This window comes from Aulostomus chinensis, chromosome 16 (genome assembly GCF_037954235.1).
Source record: "Aulostomus chinensis isolate RoL2024-O1b breed Wild chromosome 16, RoL_Achi_v1.0, whole genome shotgun sequence".
In the NCBI taxonomy this organism is placed as follows: Eukaryota; Metazoa; Chordata; class Actinopteri; order Syngnathiformes; family Aulostomidae; genus Aulostomus; species Aulostomus chinensis.
In genome coordinates, this window is record NC_141335.1 from 13,025,640 (window position 1) to 13,042,902 (window position 17,263).

Here is a 17,263-nt window from a genome sequence, read left to right on the forward strand (position 1 = left end):
CTCTGTCTCAGTTCCTTTTTGCAGGAACTACAGAGAGCCGATAACAGTTGTTATTAGAAGGTAAGATAGAAGGATCAGAGAGTTTTCTCTTGAGGGAAAACAGAGCGGAATAGATTATTTTACAGTATCTGTACAGATATGGAAATAAACTTGTACATTTTACACGTAGCTGAGCGCACGTGTAAGAAGGTGAGAAAAAATGCCAAGGTTTTCCAACAAAACCATCTGGTATTTATCTCAGCAAAAAAAAAAAAAAAAAAAAAAATTGTTCCAATTTCTTTTTTTAAATATACTGCAAGCAAAAATTTTGCTCATTAAGATTTCTTAGAATTACATTACATCATCTTAAAATCAAGCTCCTTCATCTAAGTCAGGCGACGCTTGTTTAGAGAATTCTTATATTAGGTATGAGATTTTTTTTTTCGAGCACGTAGACAAACAAACCTGGAGATCCTTTTTCTTGTGCAGTTGGATAATAAGAACAAAAGAAAGTGACAGCAGTTCCTTTTTTAAAGGAAAAAAACAGTATTTCAGTCCAAAAAAAAAACTCATGGAAAACTTTTCATTAACTAAAGAGCAAAAAAAAAAAAAAATCTGTTCATTTAGAAATGAGTCAGGATTTTATTCAATAATGAAGAAAAAAAAATGACCATGCAGCATTTCTACACACTGAAGACTGTTCATGCTCGGACAAACTGACCTTCTAAAATACATATTGCAGCAATTAACACTTGCACCTGAAGAGGGCAGTGTAAGGTAAGACATATGGAACGCAACAGTGTGTCCTCCTTGTCCTGTTTACCCGCCGTCTCTCTTTTTCTCTTTGTTATTGTCCTTAATTTAAATTCCTCTCCAGAGACCAGACAAAACAGTTGGAGGCTAATGAGAGCTCACAGGCCATTAGTGATGTCCAAACACTCACATTCACAAAACCACGAGATGAATTCTAATTTTCTTTATGACAACATTTCAAATGAAAAATTATAGTTCATCAAATGGCATTAAAAGCTGTTGCCCAGCCCTAGATTAGCACGTTTTAAACTGCATGCCGTGTTTTTGAGCAAAAGAATGCATGTCGATCTAAATTGGGTTGGAGTCGCTCACAGCAATTGGCTAAAAATATTTCCATCATATCATAAACACTGTTCTGCTGTTTCCTGCCATGAGGTAAATCAGGTAAACATCCCGATGGGGTCGATAGAAACATTGCAGCACCTAACACGGTTTAAATCTCAACTTTTCGACCTTTAGACGTGTCAAACGTTGACGGATTTGTTCTGGAAAGGAGCACGACAACAAATCTGAATGGGAATTAATGTCACATCACATTTTGTACAACATTCAGCTGAATAGAAAATTTGGTTATGGGAGCAAAAGACACTGACACATTAAACTTTGGCCAAACTTGGACCTCCATCAACTAGCAGCCTGAAGCAAAGTTGCAAACATTTACTGGGATGCAGCAGTGAATGAAGATCAGATTGACAGTTAAATCAATGACATAATGACAGCAGCCTTTAGCCTCCTGTTGCTGTTGTTGTAAAACACAGTGAATAATAGCATCTGTCTGCCCAACATGAAAGTTTGATGCTGCTGAGTCCTGCTGCAAGGCTTGTGTGCCCTTGTCGATACCGGATGGTGCGTGACGGAGAGCCGAGTTTAAAAAAAGGACAGAGGGGTGAGAGAATAGTGCGAGACGATGTAGAAACCCCTGAATTAAAATGGGGCTTTCTCACATTTTCATTCATCATCTTGAGCTGGTTGCTGGGAACCAGCGCTAACATGATCGATTTGGAAAATGTAATCTGGACTCGAGATTTGTCAAGCTCTCCTCTCAACTCCCACCCTACACATAAATACACAGTTTGCAAATGCACATGCATTTACTATCCTTACTTGAGTACGTCAGACTGACTTTGCGTGAACAGCTTTCGAATTAGTGACAGTAAATCAACATTACTTATCAATCATGACCCTGTTAGGACAATAAAGTTGCCAACCTAGAACATTTACCAACACGAGGCAAACAAATTCACATAACCTCAAACTCCACGCACACCTTTTCCATTAATGAGAAGTTGAAAACAACAAAGAAAGAGAGTGAAGGCCAAGCAACATATGGATGAGACAACTAGGAATAGCATTACAGTGGACCACACAGGAGTTAGGGAGGCTGGAAATATATTATCTTCCAATATGAAATACTATATTCAAGAATAAGGCCTGCAGCAGGCTGTCACAATAAAAAAGATAAATGCTATGGAGCCAGAGTTTGTGACATATTTTTTTTCTATTTCCAAGTCCATTTCCAGTGACCAGGTAAGAAGAGTACTGACAGTAAAAAAAAATAAGAATAAATAAAAATACATTGTGTTCCAACAAAACTGAAAAGTATATGTGTTCAATATGTGGAGTGGATTTACGGCAATGTACAGTAAAAGTATAATCGAAATCAAAAAGATACCCCAAAACAATATTTTTTAAGAGGTGTAGCGATGAGGAAGGTGGACATTATGTGCACACTGTAAATATTTTGTCACTGAGGTAGGTGGGTTAGGCTGTGGTGGGGGGGTGGGGTATAAAAGAGATGGGATACTCATAAGAATTTTACTTATGTAAAAATCAGTAGCGCACATTAAGAAGTGTGAAAGGAGTAGCAATCTATTAGTCTGGCCTTCATCGTACCCCTTTCTGTGCTTTGCATGCAATAAAATGTATTTACTGATTTGATTTGACTCTGTTCTTACTTTATTTACCTTTTTGATGATATAGTTTTTCATGTTCGCAACAAATAACATTTAAGAAGTTAATTCATTCCTTCATTCATTCACAAGCACCTCGCTATAACTCCTGATACTTTACCACCAAAAAATACGAATGTTAATCGCTGACACACCTCAGATCTAACAAGCTAATCACGTCTGCTATCTTGAGAAAAGAATAGATTTTGTTGTTGATGTTTTTGTTTGAGTTAATTATCTAACATTTACCCGTTTATGACATGAATGCATGCTTGCTAACAATATTGTGCTCTCTATATCCTTTACAGGCTGTGTTTACATCTATTGAACAAAAATCAGCAAGCTTGACAAACTTATTCAAACCAGGGCCCCCTTTGCCGTGGCTCTAGCTCTAATGATTAGTAAGGACAAAATCATGGCAATCAGGCAAAAGGGTAGAACAGAAAGTGGAGTGTAGTGCTTCGGGAAAAAAACCTTTACTTAATACTTAATATTACACTGTTGTCGGTGGCCAGTTGGGTTACAAAAGAAAGTGCCGTGTACGGACAGTGACCATTTCAACCAGAAGGGTGGAGAGAAACACTGGAGTTCCTGTTATTGTAGAGAATAACGTCCCTGTGTGCAGCCTTTTGATTTTCAGGTGCTGGTGATATGAGGCAAATCACATCATGTCAAAAAAGGGGTAAAATCACGCTGGTAATTTCACCCCTTCATACAATTGCGTTCGCCTGCATCAGAACACGTGAAAGCACAACAGAATAACGGCAAACACAGCAAATCAAAAAGCAATATGAAGACGCAAGACAAGAAAAAGATCCATCAGCTTGTCAGTTATTTGTCAGAGAACCAACACTTTTAGTGGATGTTCTTTGACTGGGCATTAGCCCCGCGCAGCCGTTAAGCAGTTGCCATTTTTGCATTGTCATTAAATTTGGACAGAATCCAATCATATTTATTCCTGTGAATTATTTAGATCCCTAAACATGGGATAATGGGGCCCTAAAAGACAAGAATAAGCCTTCAATGCCTAATTGTTTTATATATTGCAGGTCAGACTGTATAAATAGTTAATGCGTAGCTGATGTTTTTTTATTGCAGTGCAATAGATGTATAATTATCAGTTCTTTCAGTGGAAGAAGTCACGTCACATTTAAAATGCAAATGCTTTCTCACTTTTTGTCTTCAGGGTTAAAGTTATTGCAGCACACGCTTCTTTATTTTTTTATGTTTCCGTGCAAAAGTATATTTTAAACTTTTGCAGATGGATTGTTATTTCTTTGATCCCACCGATGCAGAATATTTTAGAAAATGTTACTTAATCTTCTGCCTGCGAACTCCAGGAGCATTTGATTACAACAAGTTACATTTCTGGAACATTTACAATGTTAAGCTGCAAATACAGGGAATAAAAAAACCTTTAGATGAGTAGTTAATCTGCATTAATACAAATCTTACTACTTTAGAAAGGGATATTTTCAAGGACAGGGTTTTTAGCATGTGTGTGTGTGTGTGCGTGTGTGTGCGTGTGAATTTATACGTTCATTCTCAGTGTTATCGTCTTCCTGCAGACACGTGTCAGAATAAGAGTAGCAGAACATCAACAACTTCAGTTCTTTTTATGCACAAAGCATTTGCCGTTCAACCCCGAACACATACACACACACACACACACACACACACACACACACACACACACACACACACACACATGCTTCAATCCCCATCAGAGGACGTTAGACTGAGGTACTATTGCCATTCCTCAAACCTTACACTTCAAACTCAAAGCTTCTATATTTCTCATCGTCAATATGTAGACTCTAAAGACTTCATGTTTACCCCCCCCCCACACACACACACACACTCACACCTCCAAAGGGATACAAGTTCCCACACTGTGACTGTACACTAATTTATGCACCCACATTGTGACAAATACCTGGCTCACAGACACCTGGTATAATCAAAAAGACAGAAGGGGAGCCAGAGGAACAAAGTAGATGGACAGCATCAGAGGAGGGGAGAGAAACACAGAGAGAGGGAGATGGCACAGGATAGAGAGAATTGTGGATTAAATGTCCCCTGTCTGATCCTCCTCTGTCCCGGGCTCTCATCTTCTAGCTGGCCAGCCATCAGAGGGGGCCAAGAGAGAGAGACTGAGACAAGGACACCTAGGACACTCTCCATTACGCCCACTGCAGTTTTATAATTGTTGATCAGGTTTGCCACAACCAGGAGACTTGTTGTCCAAACCGCTGAGAGAAGCTACAGGAACTATTCTCCTGCCCTTGATTCAACTTTTCTAACAAGCATTCAAAGCAAAAGGAACAACAATAACGAACAATAAATAGGAAAAATGAATAAATTCATTTGAAATTTATGACTGAGATAGAATTTGAAAATCTGTAGTCAGGGCTATATTACTGGCTCACAGTCAAGTATTATGAAGTCCTCAGAGTGTGTGAAGCAATGCAACACACACACACACACACACACACACACACACACACACACACACACACACACACACACACTATTCTCCATTAGCCTGCCTATCTATTGAAGGGCAATTACAATAGGGTAGACGGTTGGGCCTCTAAGTGTGTGTGTGTGTGTGTGTGTGTGTGTGTGTGTGTGTGTGTGTGTGTGTGTGTGTGTGTGTGTGTGTGCGCGTGCGTGTGTGTATGTATGTGTGTGTGTGTGTGTGTGTGTGTGTGCGCGTGCTTGAACGTAAATGGGTTTTCTGCTGACCGATGAGCAATTTACCTGCACTTATACCCCCCCCCCCCCATTCCATTTCTCCTCACCGAACACACTTATTGTGCTGATCCTAGCAAAAAGCCTTTTAGGAGCCTGATGATATACAAACTGTAACGTTCCATGATTGACCAGAAACTATTATTGTCACAAAAGATATTAACACACTATAACTACATCTCAGTGAGCATTGTCACACACATTTACGCAAGAGATGTGGGAGCTAAGAATGAAGCTGGGGGGTGCAGACAGGTGGTCCAAGGGCCAGAGAAGAGTAGGTAGGAGGCCTTGAGTGGAAGGAAGGACTTGGATGATAGAGCTGGTCTGAGGAAAAGCAGGGCCCCCACCTGTCTACCCTGCACCCACAAAGTTGACCCTAGAGGCGTCAGTGAAGAAGAACGAAGGCTGAGCAAACAGGCTTACAGTGCAGGACAGGCATGGCCAGACCACTGGGGAGAAACAGGGGGGTGAGTGGACTGTCTCTGTTGGGGATTATCTTACACAGGTTCTAATAACTTGCACTGCCACAACTTTAGAGATTTGGAGGGCCACAACATCACACCACACCACTCTAACCCTGGAGACTGGATCTTAGAATTGGAATCCAAAGACTGGACCTCAGCGAGGTGCAGTCGACAGCCAGGTGGCAGGAGCATATCGGACATCGTGGCAGCTGAGAGGAACACTGGTGTCTGAAGCTATGATGTCTCCTGGAGCCACCTCCAGGGCAGGCAAGTACCCAAGAAACTGGAAATCTAACTTTGTTTAGAGTGTCAGACAGAAATACCAAATAATAACATACGAATCCAGTCCTTCAATAGCCTGTTTTTCACTTCAGGATTTAATTGAATCTGGGTCCTTATAATTCCTCTTTGTCCCTTCACAGAATTCTGAACCAAATGAGTTTGACATCATGTCCATCATGATAACAAACAATGTTATGCAATATCAAATTTTCAGGTGAACTGGTGTGTTTGAAACAGGAGCAGCCACTGGGTTCTGCAGCCTGGTTTTACGGCAGACTGCAAAAATGAGGTCTGAGTCGATACAAAGACAAGGAGAGAAGACACTAGAATATCAAAGGCCTTTCAGAAGTGATGAGGCAGCACTGCAACATGTTCCAGACATACAAGACCTCATCAAGCCCAGTGCCAGTTTAATTTATTCTGAAATCAAGGGCTAACAGAGAACAGTACATGTGGCAAGATGCCATAACTTTCAGGCTAAAAGCTCGACCAGCAATACCAAGGAAAGCTGCAGTGTAACTCCTGATAGTATAGACACTGATACACAGCATGAAATATAAACACCTGTGACATAAACAAGTGGGATGGATACACAATGATCACTTTTCTTAACATCTGAACAACTTAAATCCTGACATCAGAAGACAAAAATACAAAGACAAAGAAGACACACAAAAAAACCTTGCTTCGTAAAAAGTAAAGTATATAGAAATTGAGCCAACCATTGTTGAGCTATATTATATTTTAAGAAAAGGAATAAGCAGGAGAAACTGCTGTGTGGTTAGGTACTCTTTTCTGAGACATAGGGCCATCTCACCTAAGACCAGAGAACCAGGTCGTACAACAATGCTTCTATTTCCACCCCATAAACCTAAGCAGAACACCGTCCAACCATTGGCCATTAGCTTTATATCTGTCATCGCCTTGTAAACCTCCAAACCTCACACGTTCCTCACACGTTCTATGTGCATCCTCCTCACACACATCCACCTTGCTTTTTTTGAACTTCCTCCAGAAAAAAAATATGTGCATACAATGTATATTTGTGTGTTTAATGAGTGCAGGGTCAGCAACACTGCTCATTTAAGTAATGGGAGTGCCACAGTCTCTTTATTTTATTGTCTCGCTCTGTCTCACCGGAAAATGACTCGGGGTGAGTCTTGCAAAATGAGTTTGGCAAGAGTTACCCCAGAGGGCAGTTTAACTGCAATTAATATTTTATCTCCTTTGTTTTGTGGTGTTTCCCCCTCTTACAAAGCTGACCTTGCATTGCCTGAAGGGCATCTTTGCAATAAGAGAGCCACAGATCTCAAGATTCTGGGGCCTTTTCTTGTTTTCATGCAATAGTCAAAGTGCTCCGTAAACTGCAGTGAAGTCAAGCAGATTGATATCCAGAGGAAGTGGTAAATAAAAGACCAGTCGCCAGCACTTCACCATCAGAAAGGTCAAGCATAATGAAAAGAATCTATTTCTAGTAGAGGAGTGAAGCTAGCTTAGCACGGGAGAGAATATGGAGGGAGCCAGGTTTCTGATGAATATGAATGAGAGTGTGGCTGAACAGATCAATTTACTAATCACATTAGTGGAAATGATTTTTCACATCAATATACTTACAGTCGTGTGCACATCAAGTCCCTCCGGTGAACACACGATTCTCATGATTGTCTAACTAAAGCGGACACGCTGCCATCTGGACTCCTCCATTTAAGAGGGAATTCATTAACTGAAGTACTCACAGGGAAGCTGGCACAGCCTCATACACGTAATAATGCTGACATTCTCCATAAAGAATGGTCAATATATGTTAATGACAGTTGCTCAGAGTGTAATTGGATTATAAACTGCGTTTCTGTTTTGTGAAAGATTGTTTGCGTAAGCGCATGTGTGTGTGCACAGCAGCGTTGCTTAGAGGAGACGGAGGTTTTCAAAGGGAACTTGACTGTTGGCACACCTTGACTACTGGGTGGAGTCCAGCAGGTACATCAGAGTGCAGCATCAAGAGGAAGCATGAATCTGTAGGCTGAGTTTACTGTACGTCCTTTACATACTGACTCTAAGTGATGCTGGAGAAGATTCTTCTAGTAATCATAATAGATTCAATTCCTTTTCAGACCCAAGAACACTGTGCAAAAATATATATATCTGCAAAATCATATAAAAAGAAACAAAACAGCTCAGTAAAACCAAATGTTTAAAGCTAAATCTAGTGCTACTCAGGACCGCTACAAAGCTGGAGGATGGCAATTAGGAACAAAGGGGTCTTGTGTCTGGTCTCGGAGCTGTCGACTGTGTCAGTATTGGAGGGGAAAGAGCCGACCAGCCTCCGAAAGTGCATTGCCTAATTTGGGAGATTTGTAAAAGGGTAGGAAATGAGACAGAGCAGGTCGGTCAGGTATGATGGCGCCAGGCTGTGTGTTCACTTGTAGGATTTTAAAGGAGATTCAGAATTTGACACCAGGACACTAGTAGAGTTGTTGCGAGGGGGAGGGGGGTGTTGTTTATGTGCTATGCTACCACGGTTTGTTACCATGTGAGGATTCTTGTAGTGGAGTTTTTAGGCGTATTCTCATGAGAAAGGCACTCTTGGCATCCGCTGCAGTGAACAGAAGAAAAACTCAAAGTGGCAGTAAGATCTTTCTTGTTATCACTGAAAGAAATAGATAAACAAGTGTGAACAAGTATATTGGATTTGGTTGTAGTAGACAAAACATTGAGCATCAAGATAAGATAATGCAAATAAGGCCTGCAGGTGGTGGCAGTTTCTGGTGGTGAGCCAGAACCTGTCATTTTCAGGCAGGCAATGCTTGACAAGTTAAAATATATTTTGTGATATGACCTGAACTGATTTGAAGTCAGTAGATTACATGGATGACTGTTATAATAATGTATTTGATTAAAATCAAAGTGGGCTATGAGGCAGGCTGGTACACACTGGGTGATTTTTGGCTAATGAAAAACAACCACATGATAATATTCATGGTCGTGGCTTTGAAACTGGTCCCATGTTGGATTATGAAAGAGGGATGAAGTTGAAAGATGAATTCTATCCTGGCCTTGTGTGTCTGCTCTTTTTCAAACGACTCCTACAGAAGAATAAAACTTAAGACGAGTCGGGTTAATGAAAGATAGACTCGTTCAAACCTGTGAAAAAAAAGGAACAAGGATGATTTTACCATTTCACCTCATTTGACCTGCAACAACTAACAAAGCAATGGAGATGAAGCATGAAGTGACGCACTGATCAGCACCCACACCGAAGCCTGGTTCGACTGGTCTGGATCCCATCCTATCTAGAATCACTACAGTACTGCATTATAACAGCTCTTCTGCCCTTCAACAGTAATGCGGCTCCTGATTGGTTCTAACAGTTAATGCTGTCGCTATAAAAACAGAGAAGAAGAAAACGGCAGCTCTTGAGGCAACAAGTGTGGATATTAGTAGATTAAACACAACAATAAGTGCAGTTATTGCAGACATACACCATCATACAGCAACTGAAAAAGGAGAAGAGGATGTATTAGTTGAGTTTCTCAGCTGAGAAGATGCTTTCTCTATTCTTCTGACTGGATTTGGTGTGTGATGTCGTCACATATTTTCTTACTCTGACTGGCTGAGGGGCAAAGTGCACACCTGTTGCAGTTATGTGCCCATGCATCCACAGCTTAACTGCTGAACTATCAAGATACAGATGAAATTACAGGACATGATCCATTATTTTTCCATCCTATTTCAACTTTTTTTTAAACTTCTCCATACACATAAAAACCCTTTTGCTTTCTTCATGTCATCATCACTGCTGTGGCGTTTAATGATGATGTAAAAACGTACCCCACAGCCTCAGACTGACACTTGAACCAAGGATTTTACTATCCATGTCCCACAGTGTGGCTTCGATAAAACTAGCAGGCCTTACATAAAACACGACTGTGATTACATTCAGTTTATGAAACAATTGTGAACTATATTACATTTCTCAAATCATGTTAGGCCACACAATCCACCAAAGGCTGATCTGTATTCAGCAGAGATTAAGATAAGCCACAATTACTGAGTTTTACTCAAAGGCTGTGGGCTAATAAGAGCGCTGAGAGGAAGGCTGACATTCCCTCAGTGGGACGGGCGCTTTTACATGGCTCTCAGACTCACTCTGTCCATAGTGTTATCGATTAAAGGGTAAAAGTACACACCCCAGGGGCAGAGGGAGGCCTCACTCAGCTCAAATTACGAGGAGTGTGTGTGTATGTGTGAGTGTGTGTAAGAGAGAGAGAGAGAGAGAGAGACAGAAAAAAGTGAACAAGAGAGAGAGAAAGAGAAAATGAGCGAGAGAGAGAGAGAGAGAGAGAGAGAGAGAGAGAGACCCATAGTGACATTGTAACTCAACCCCCCCCCCCCCCCCAAACAGTCGTGCAGCCCACTCAGGACCAGAGGGAAGGGGCTCTGCAGATGAAAGTATCACCTTAAGCGCACTCTCACACAGTCGCAGCAACTATAAAGTCTCTGAACTATTTATTGTGTCCCATAACTGTCACAGCATCAAAACAACAAATCTCAGAGAAAATCATTTACCTTCCCCGCCGACGGGCTCAAACATCCCAAATTGTTCCAGGACTTTGATGAACAGACCCATGACCACCAGCACAGCAATCATCTCCAAACCATCCAGAGTCAACATCTTGGTAAACCACTGTCTGTCATCGCCCAACGCTGCACCGCTGAGCCAGATCGGCCGGACCAGGCCGAGTCCAGCCCTGTCCAACTGCACCAAACGTGAGGTGGTTTCCAAACTTTAACTTCAAATTACTTCCTCACTTTGGTCCAATTTGGTATCCCTACTTGGGACAACAGATGATTAAAACATTCTGTCCACTGCAGTGGGAAGAAAAAATATAAAGTGGATGATGTGTTTCTCTTCTGTCAGCCAAGAGTCAAGCCCATTCATTCCCTGGTGGCAGCCATACTGCTGAAGCTACAGGCTGCAACACACTGAGTTAAAACTTTCAGGGTTTCTTTTTTCTTTCCTGCCTCTCTCCTCTCTTTCTTCTGCCAGGCCCTGTCGAGTGATGGAATCTGGGGATGTGCTGCGCTGCGAGTCCTTTGGCAGTGGTTGTCAGGAAGTGAATGTTGTGAGAGGGAAATAAGGAAGGAGGGAGGGAGGGAGGGAGAGGCGGTAGATAACGAGAGGGGGAGAAGGGGAGAGGATGAGTTGGAGATGCTGTAGAAAGTGAGATAGGGAGAGAAACACGAGTGGGGCTGGCACACACACACACACACACACACACACACACACACACTGAGCCCGGGAGAGTTTAGGGGGTTGAGAGAGTTCGTCCCTCCCTCTCCTGTGACATTACCCTCATTGATTTTGCCTAATGTTGTTTCCTTGGGAACTAGAAGAGAGCATTTAAAAGCGGATTTAATTAATTGAAAGAAAATATATTAATGTTAATTTGCATTCAAGCTACATCCATCCATCCATCGTCATCTTCCGCTTATTCCTACACATTAAGGGTCGCGGGGGGGCTGGAGCCTATCCCAGCGTCAACGGGCGAGAGGCGGGGTTCACCCTGGACAGGTCACCAGTCCATCGCGGGGCCAGCATAGAGAGACGAACAACCATTCACACTCACATTCATACCTACGGTCAATTTAGAGTATCAATCAGCCTAGTCCCAATTGCATGTTTTTGGACTGTGGGAGGAAGCCGGAGTACCCGGAGAGAACCCACACAGACACGGGGAGAACATGCAAACTCCACACAGAAAGATCCCGTGCCCGAGCCGGGACTCAAACCTGGAACCTTCTTGCTGTGAGGCCACAGTGCTGACCACTGCACCACCATGCAGCCCTCAAGCTACATCTTAAATGTATATTTCCACTGTATGCTGCTTTTGTTTTGTAGCCTGCATCCCCGTCGGTTGATGCAATGTCTCATTAACTTTTCAGATGTGTTTGTGCTGTAGTGCAGACAAAATATTTCTGGCTCCTGGAGAGAAACTTGGAAGACAAAATCATGTGTTTAAAAAAAAATACATACGACTCAGGTGAAAGGAATGATGTTGTTATTATCGTTATAACAATATCAATGATTCCTTTTCAGTTCAGGGCTGGATTCTAATAAATATCATGATAACTATATCTTTTGGTCATCAGACTCCTTGGAACCCAATTGTTTCCAAACAACTGACTAAGTTTTCATACAGAAGAAAATCTCTCCTTCCTTCATCTTGACTTGAGTACATTTAGCCCGCAAGGGAAAGAGATGCTCTGGATTTACAACATAAGACAAATTGAGAATTGTGAAGCAGAATGTGGTACGAAAAATAAAATAGTTTCATCTCCACCATCATGTTTTTTTATACCCGTTAGAGGTCAAAATCGTACTTGGAAATGAAATTCGATTAGCTTGTTCCTAATGGAAAGTCATAATTTTTTCTTTCAACAGAGAGCTTAAGGCTAAAATCAAAATTACGTGCCATTTACCGGGATTTATATTTAATTTATCCAAAGGTGCTTTTGCCAATAGACACAGGGCCTGATGGAACACATGATCAAACCTGCAATGACTGTGCAGTTCTAACAGCTGAAAATGACTTAATCATTCATACCATTTAATAAGTGACTGAGAATATTCTTAATCAATTTATGAGGGACCGCATGGAAATTCTGAGAATGCAGAGCAAGGAAAAAAACATGAAATAGAAAAAGGTGAGGATTCCAGTAGTTGTGCGTGAATAAGGCACAATTTATAATTCAAAAGAGAAGTGTTGATATTTTGGACTTGTCCTTCCATTAGCGCTTACTTATCTGTACTGTTAGCCTGTCAGCGAACAACAAAAAAAAAACCCAACAACAATATGGAAACAATTACTTCTGACAACAGCAATGAAGCATCAGAGCCATTGTGGCTGCAATGAACCAATAAGCTGGTTGCCAACCACCATAAAAAAAAACTTGAAGAAGGTGAGGTAATAATGAAAATGCTCACTTCATTTAATGAGAAGTGGCAAAAACTACTGGAATTTTTGTAAAATAGCTTCTTCAGTTCCATGGACGACTTCCGTCAACCCTCATAACCTCAGTAAGTTACAAACTGCTATTCAGAGTGACACTGAGGCGACATGCCTGCAAGTGTGGGCAGCGCCCCTTAGTTCATACCTGGGGAGGAACTCGCCAAGCTCCCCTCTTCCCGCATGTATTCTGAGATGAACTGTTTGGATCAACGCTGGGTACGGGCAGCTTTTCTTTTTGATCCCTCTGACGGGTTTGTCTACAATGCTATGTCCTCTGCTTGACTTGGAATTATGAGAGATGCAATACTGCATACCTGTATATGTGTGTTTTTTGTTTGTTTAAAAAAAAAAAAAAAGAAGTATGTGAATTATTCATTTGGGAGGCAGGGCCTGTTTCGGTCAAAATACGTAGGTGAAACATATAGGAGCTTAAACTGAGACACTGCAGCTCTCTGAAGGACTCCCAGTGAGGGTATCACTATCACCTAATGCTATAAAAATAAAATCTGAAAGACTTGTGTTCCCTCTTCGCCTTATTCTCCTACCGTGTGTCCATTTCTTTCTTCGGAGAGAGGAAAGGTTCAGGGAGGTAAAGTGTCAGGGGTTGGACACCATGTGTCTGCAGCCACTTCTGTTGCTGACATTCCAGCTCCTGTATTTTCTACTGGGCTGTGGACAAGCATGGCTCATTACGGAGCAGTCTGTCGTGCACAACAGCATGGCTGAGAGCTGTGTGGGTCACAAACACACAAGTGTCAGCCAAGGTGACAGGAAACCTAACCTTAAGTGACGTGACTCTTCTTATACATGGCAGGAGGGCAAACAAACAGCAGCAGAGCCATTTCTCTTCGCTCTACAGGCACTAATATACACTGGCTGTATTGAAGTGGAGCTCCGATTGCAGATGTGGCAAATGTAAACAGAGAAATATTGAACCACACACTCACAATGGAGAAGGAGAGTGAAATCTGAGCCTGAATGATTTCTCTGACCACTCGTGAACCGAGGAGTTGACATTTTGAGGGAAGGAGCCGAACGCAGAGGACGGGAAAGTTGCATGAGAAGCGGTGGCATAAAAGAGGGATGCAAAGTCAAAGAAGACAAATAGAGAGAACAGATGAGGGAAAAAGAGAAGGAAAGCTGAGGAACCCCAGTGACTAAACAGAGAGGGAAGAGACATCTATTCTTTATTATCCTCCAGCATCCCTCCCCTCTTGCTGGAGTTTCACCTCATTCCAGCTGTCACGGTAGAAAATTGGACCTACAGATGTGTCCTCTATTCCTTCACTATCCTCGTCCCCCAGCTCTCTCCTCTGGCTGTCATCGATTTTACACAAGAAAGGGGTCCATATTTACACATTCAAGGTCGAAGATAGCAATGCCAAAAACTGCCAAAAATGCCTTCTGAACTTTCTTTCTTGTCATCTTCATGTGCATCTTTTGTACAACACAACATACCGTTTAGCCTGTTTTTGATGTTTGTATTGTTTTGTTGTTTTCTAGCCAGAGCAACATTTTTCAGATATCATTAGAATTAGTATAATTTCTGCTGTAACTCAGATAGAGTAGAGTGACATTTTGAGAAAGTCCTTTTTTTCTTGATGATTTATATTCTATCTTTTACTTTCTGGGTTCGAGTCCCGGCTCGGGCACGGGATCTTTCTGTGTGGAGTCTGCATGTTCTCCCCTTCCTGTGTGGGTTCTCTCTGGTACTCCAGCTTCCTCCCACAGTCCAAAGACATCAAGAGGGGACGAGGCTGATTGATACTCTAAATTGACCGTAGGTATGAATGTGAGTGTGAATGGTTGTCTGTCTCTATGTGTTGGTCCTGAGATGGACTGGTGACCTGTCCAGGGTGAACCCCGCCCCTCACCCAAAGGCTGCTGGGATAGGCTCCAGCCCCCCCAATGGATGGATCTTTTACCTTCCCCATGGCGTACAAAAGATATCTTTCATGCTTGCGATGGGTCAACGGATTGATCATTTTTATGAGGGATGTTGAGCGGCGAGAGTGAGTGACAGAGTTGGAGAAGTTGTCAAAAATCTTAATTTGAGGATTAGCGGCGTACCGCTTTATTTCCGATATTTCCATTTGAAATGAAAAAAACGATTTTGACACAGACTGAATTTTTGATCTGATAATGATACAGTTTTACTGACTGAGTTACTATAAACTGCATGTCAGTGTGTCAGTTTTCTGTTTTCCCTTCTTAGCTTCCTCCATAAACATACAGAATCCTGCTCCAGCCCCTAACAGCTGAAAACAGCAGCGCAACCTGGCAGGGGTTTGGTCCCTGCTCATGTCAGATTTCATAGCGCATAGGTGATTGAAACAAAGTGATTACGTCGCAATGATCGTAACACTGTTAGTTTAAGCTAAAAATGCTGCATAATGTTGCGAAGCATCCTGCCAGGGGTTATAATTCCGTAGCTTGTAACAGAACTGCTCGTCCACTCAAGGACGCAGGCTGTGTCCTGGTCACATTTGGCCTCACCTGAAAAGAACACATCTATCAAGGTGGAAGACAGAAAACAAAAGTTCCTGTTAAGGATCAAACCCCAGTGCGTTCACCTCTGCATGATCCAAACATACTTGTTTATTGTTTGTTTTGGATAGCTTAGCTTTATAAAAGTTAGAGGTTATGTACTATAAAAGCTTATTAAAAACGTTATTTATATACAGACTGAGGAGAGCAGCAAGACCCGTTGAGCGCCGATGTGATGATCTCTCATGAGAACGGGCTGACACAACGAACGACTTGGCTTTCCAAAATAAGTGTTAGTTATGGTTATCAGAACCCATTAAGAACCCCCCAAAAAATGAATTTGCAAGCGTTAGTAGTTCTCTAAATGCACTTTTTTCAGCAGGATCAGAACTGCAACTGCATTTTTTTGTTCCGAGGATTCTACACAACGTCCTTCTGCGTCAGGAGGTGATTTTTTCATAATGTGTTTTAATTCAAGGAGAGAAACAAATATTATGAACGCTGTCTTTGCTTTTTCCAATAAGTCCCACTCCAATAGTGTTTTTTATACACAATACAGTAGCTGCAGTTGCTCTCATGACTGATGCCTGTAACCTGCTGAGACGTCTCCTCTCTAATGACGTCTTCCAAAAGGCAAAAAGCAAAAAGGAAAAACCTGTCTTACCTCTTTATAGCCGAACGTATTAGATGATCAAAGAGACTCAGCTCTAAACAAAACACAAATTACCTCACTTCCTCTCTTTCCCCTCAAGCTCCTATTGATTTTTCCAAATTTTTGTTGCTGCTGCTAAATATACTGTAATAGATGCTGAGAGATGTGAGTAGCAAAGGGAAGCGAGTCAGTTGATAGGTGGTGAACTGTGGAGCGTGTTGTTCACATTTGCTCTAAGGGGGTCATGGAATTCATCATAAACTGGAGTTTAACGCTTTTGAGTATAACAAATGATGCAACATCAGTTTGGATGCTCAGGTTGATGGATTGCGTCTGGAAGCAACGGAGAGAGGTTTATTTCAGACCTCAGGCTTGAATCAGTTGTGTTTCATCGTACATAAATAGTCGGATCTGAAGGTCAGAGATACACAACAGTCAAGCCGCTAGGTCTTGTTGTATTGATCCCTACATGTTACGTTCTCTAATCCACAGAATGTGCTAATTGGAGAACATGATTATTGATCTCTGTATCAATGAGGCTTGACTGACTATGCTAAAAAGAGCAGAACTCACACACAGAAAAAAAAAAGCTGAAGAAAATTGTCATGATGAATTAGATGGTGCTCCATCCTCAGCCATCACACAGTCATTTTTTTTGATGCTCTGAGTGATGTGTGTGTGTGTGTGTGTGTGTGTGTGTGTGTGTAGGGGGGGGTTCTCAGATGAACATACAGACTTTGTTTGAAATCAATAAGAAAATAGACGTCTGGCCAAACACACCATCCAGTGCCTGCGTCGTGCTGTGAGATGAGCTGCACAAGATCAATCAAGATATAATAGAACATGAAAGCATAGAAGTTTAGTCAGGAAAAC

General features: G+C 41.7%; 1 protein-coding gene across 4 annotated transcripts in view; it reads right to left on the reverse strand.

Moving 5' to 3' along the window:
- The window catches only part of LOC147247551 (A-type potassium channel modulatory protein KCNIP2), a 108,971-nt gene that overhangs the window by 19,255 nt on the left and 72,453 nt on the right, over positions 1–17,263 (reverse strand). The window contains exon 1 of one of the 4 annotated variants that reach the window (XM_086181460.1): positions 10,808–11,233. The exons of the other annotated variants lie outside the window; for them this stretch is intronic. Within the exon in view, the coding sequence (XP_086037586.1) occupies positions 10,808–10,913 (106 nt within the window). The 5' untranslated portion in view covers positions 10,914–11,233. Of the gene's footprint in view, positions 1–10,807; positions 11,234–17,263 lie in introns of those variants that run through there. 4 annotated transcript variants of the gene reach the window in all.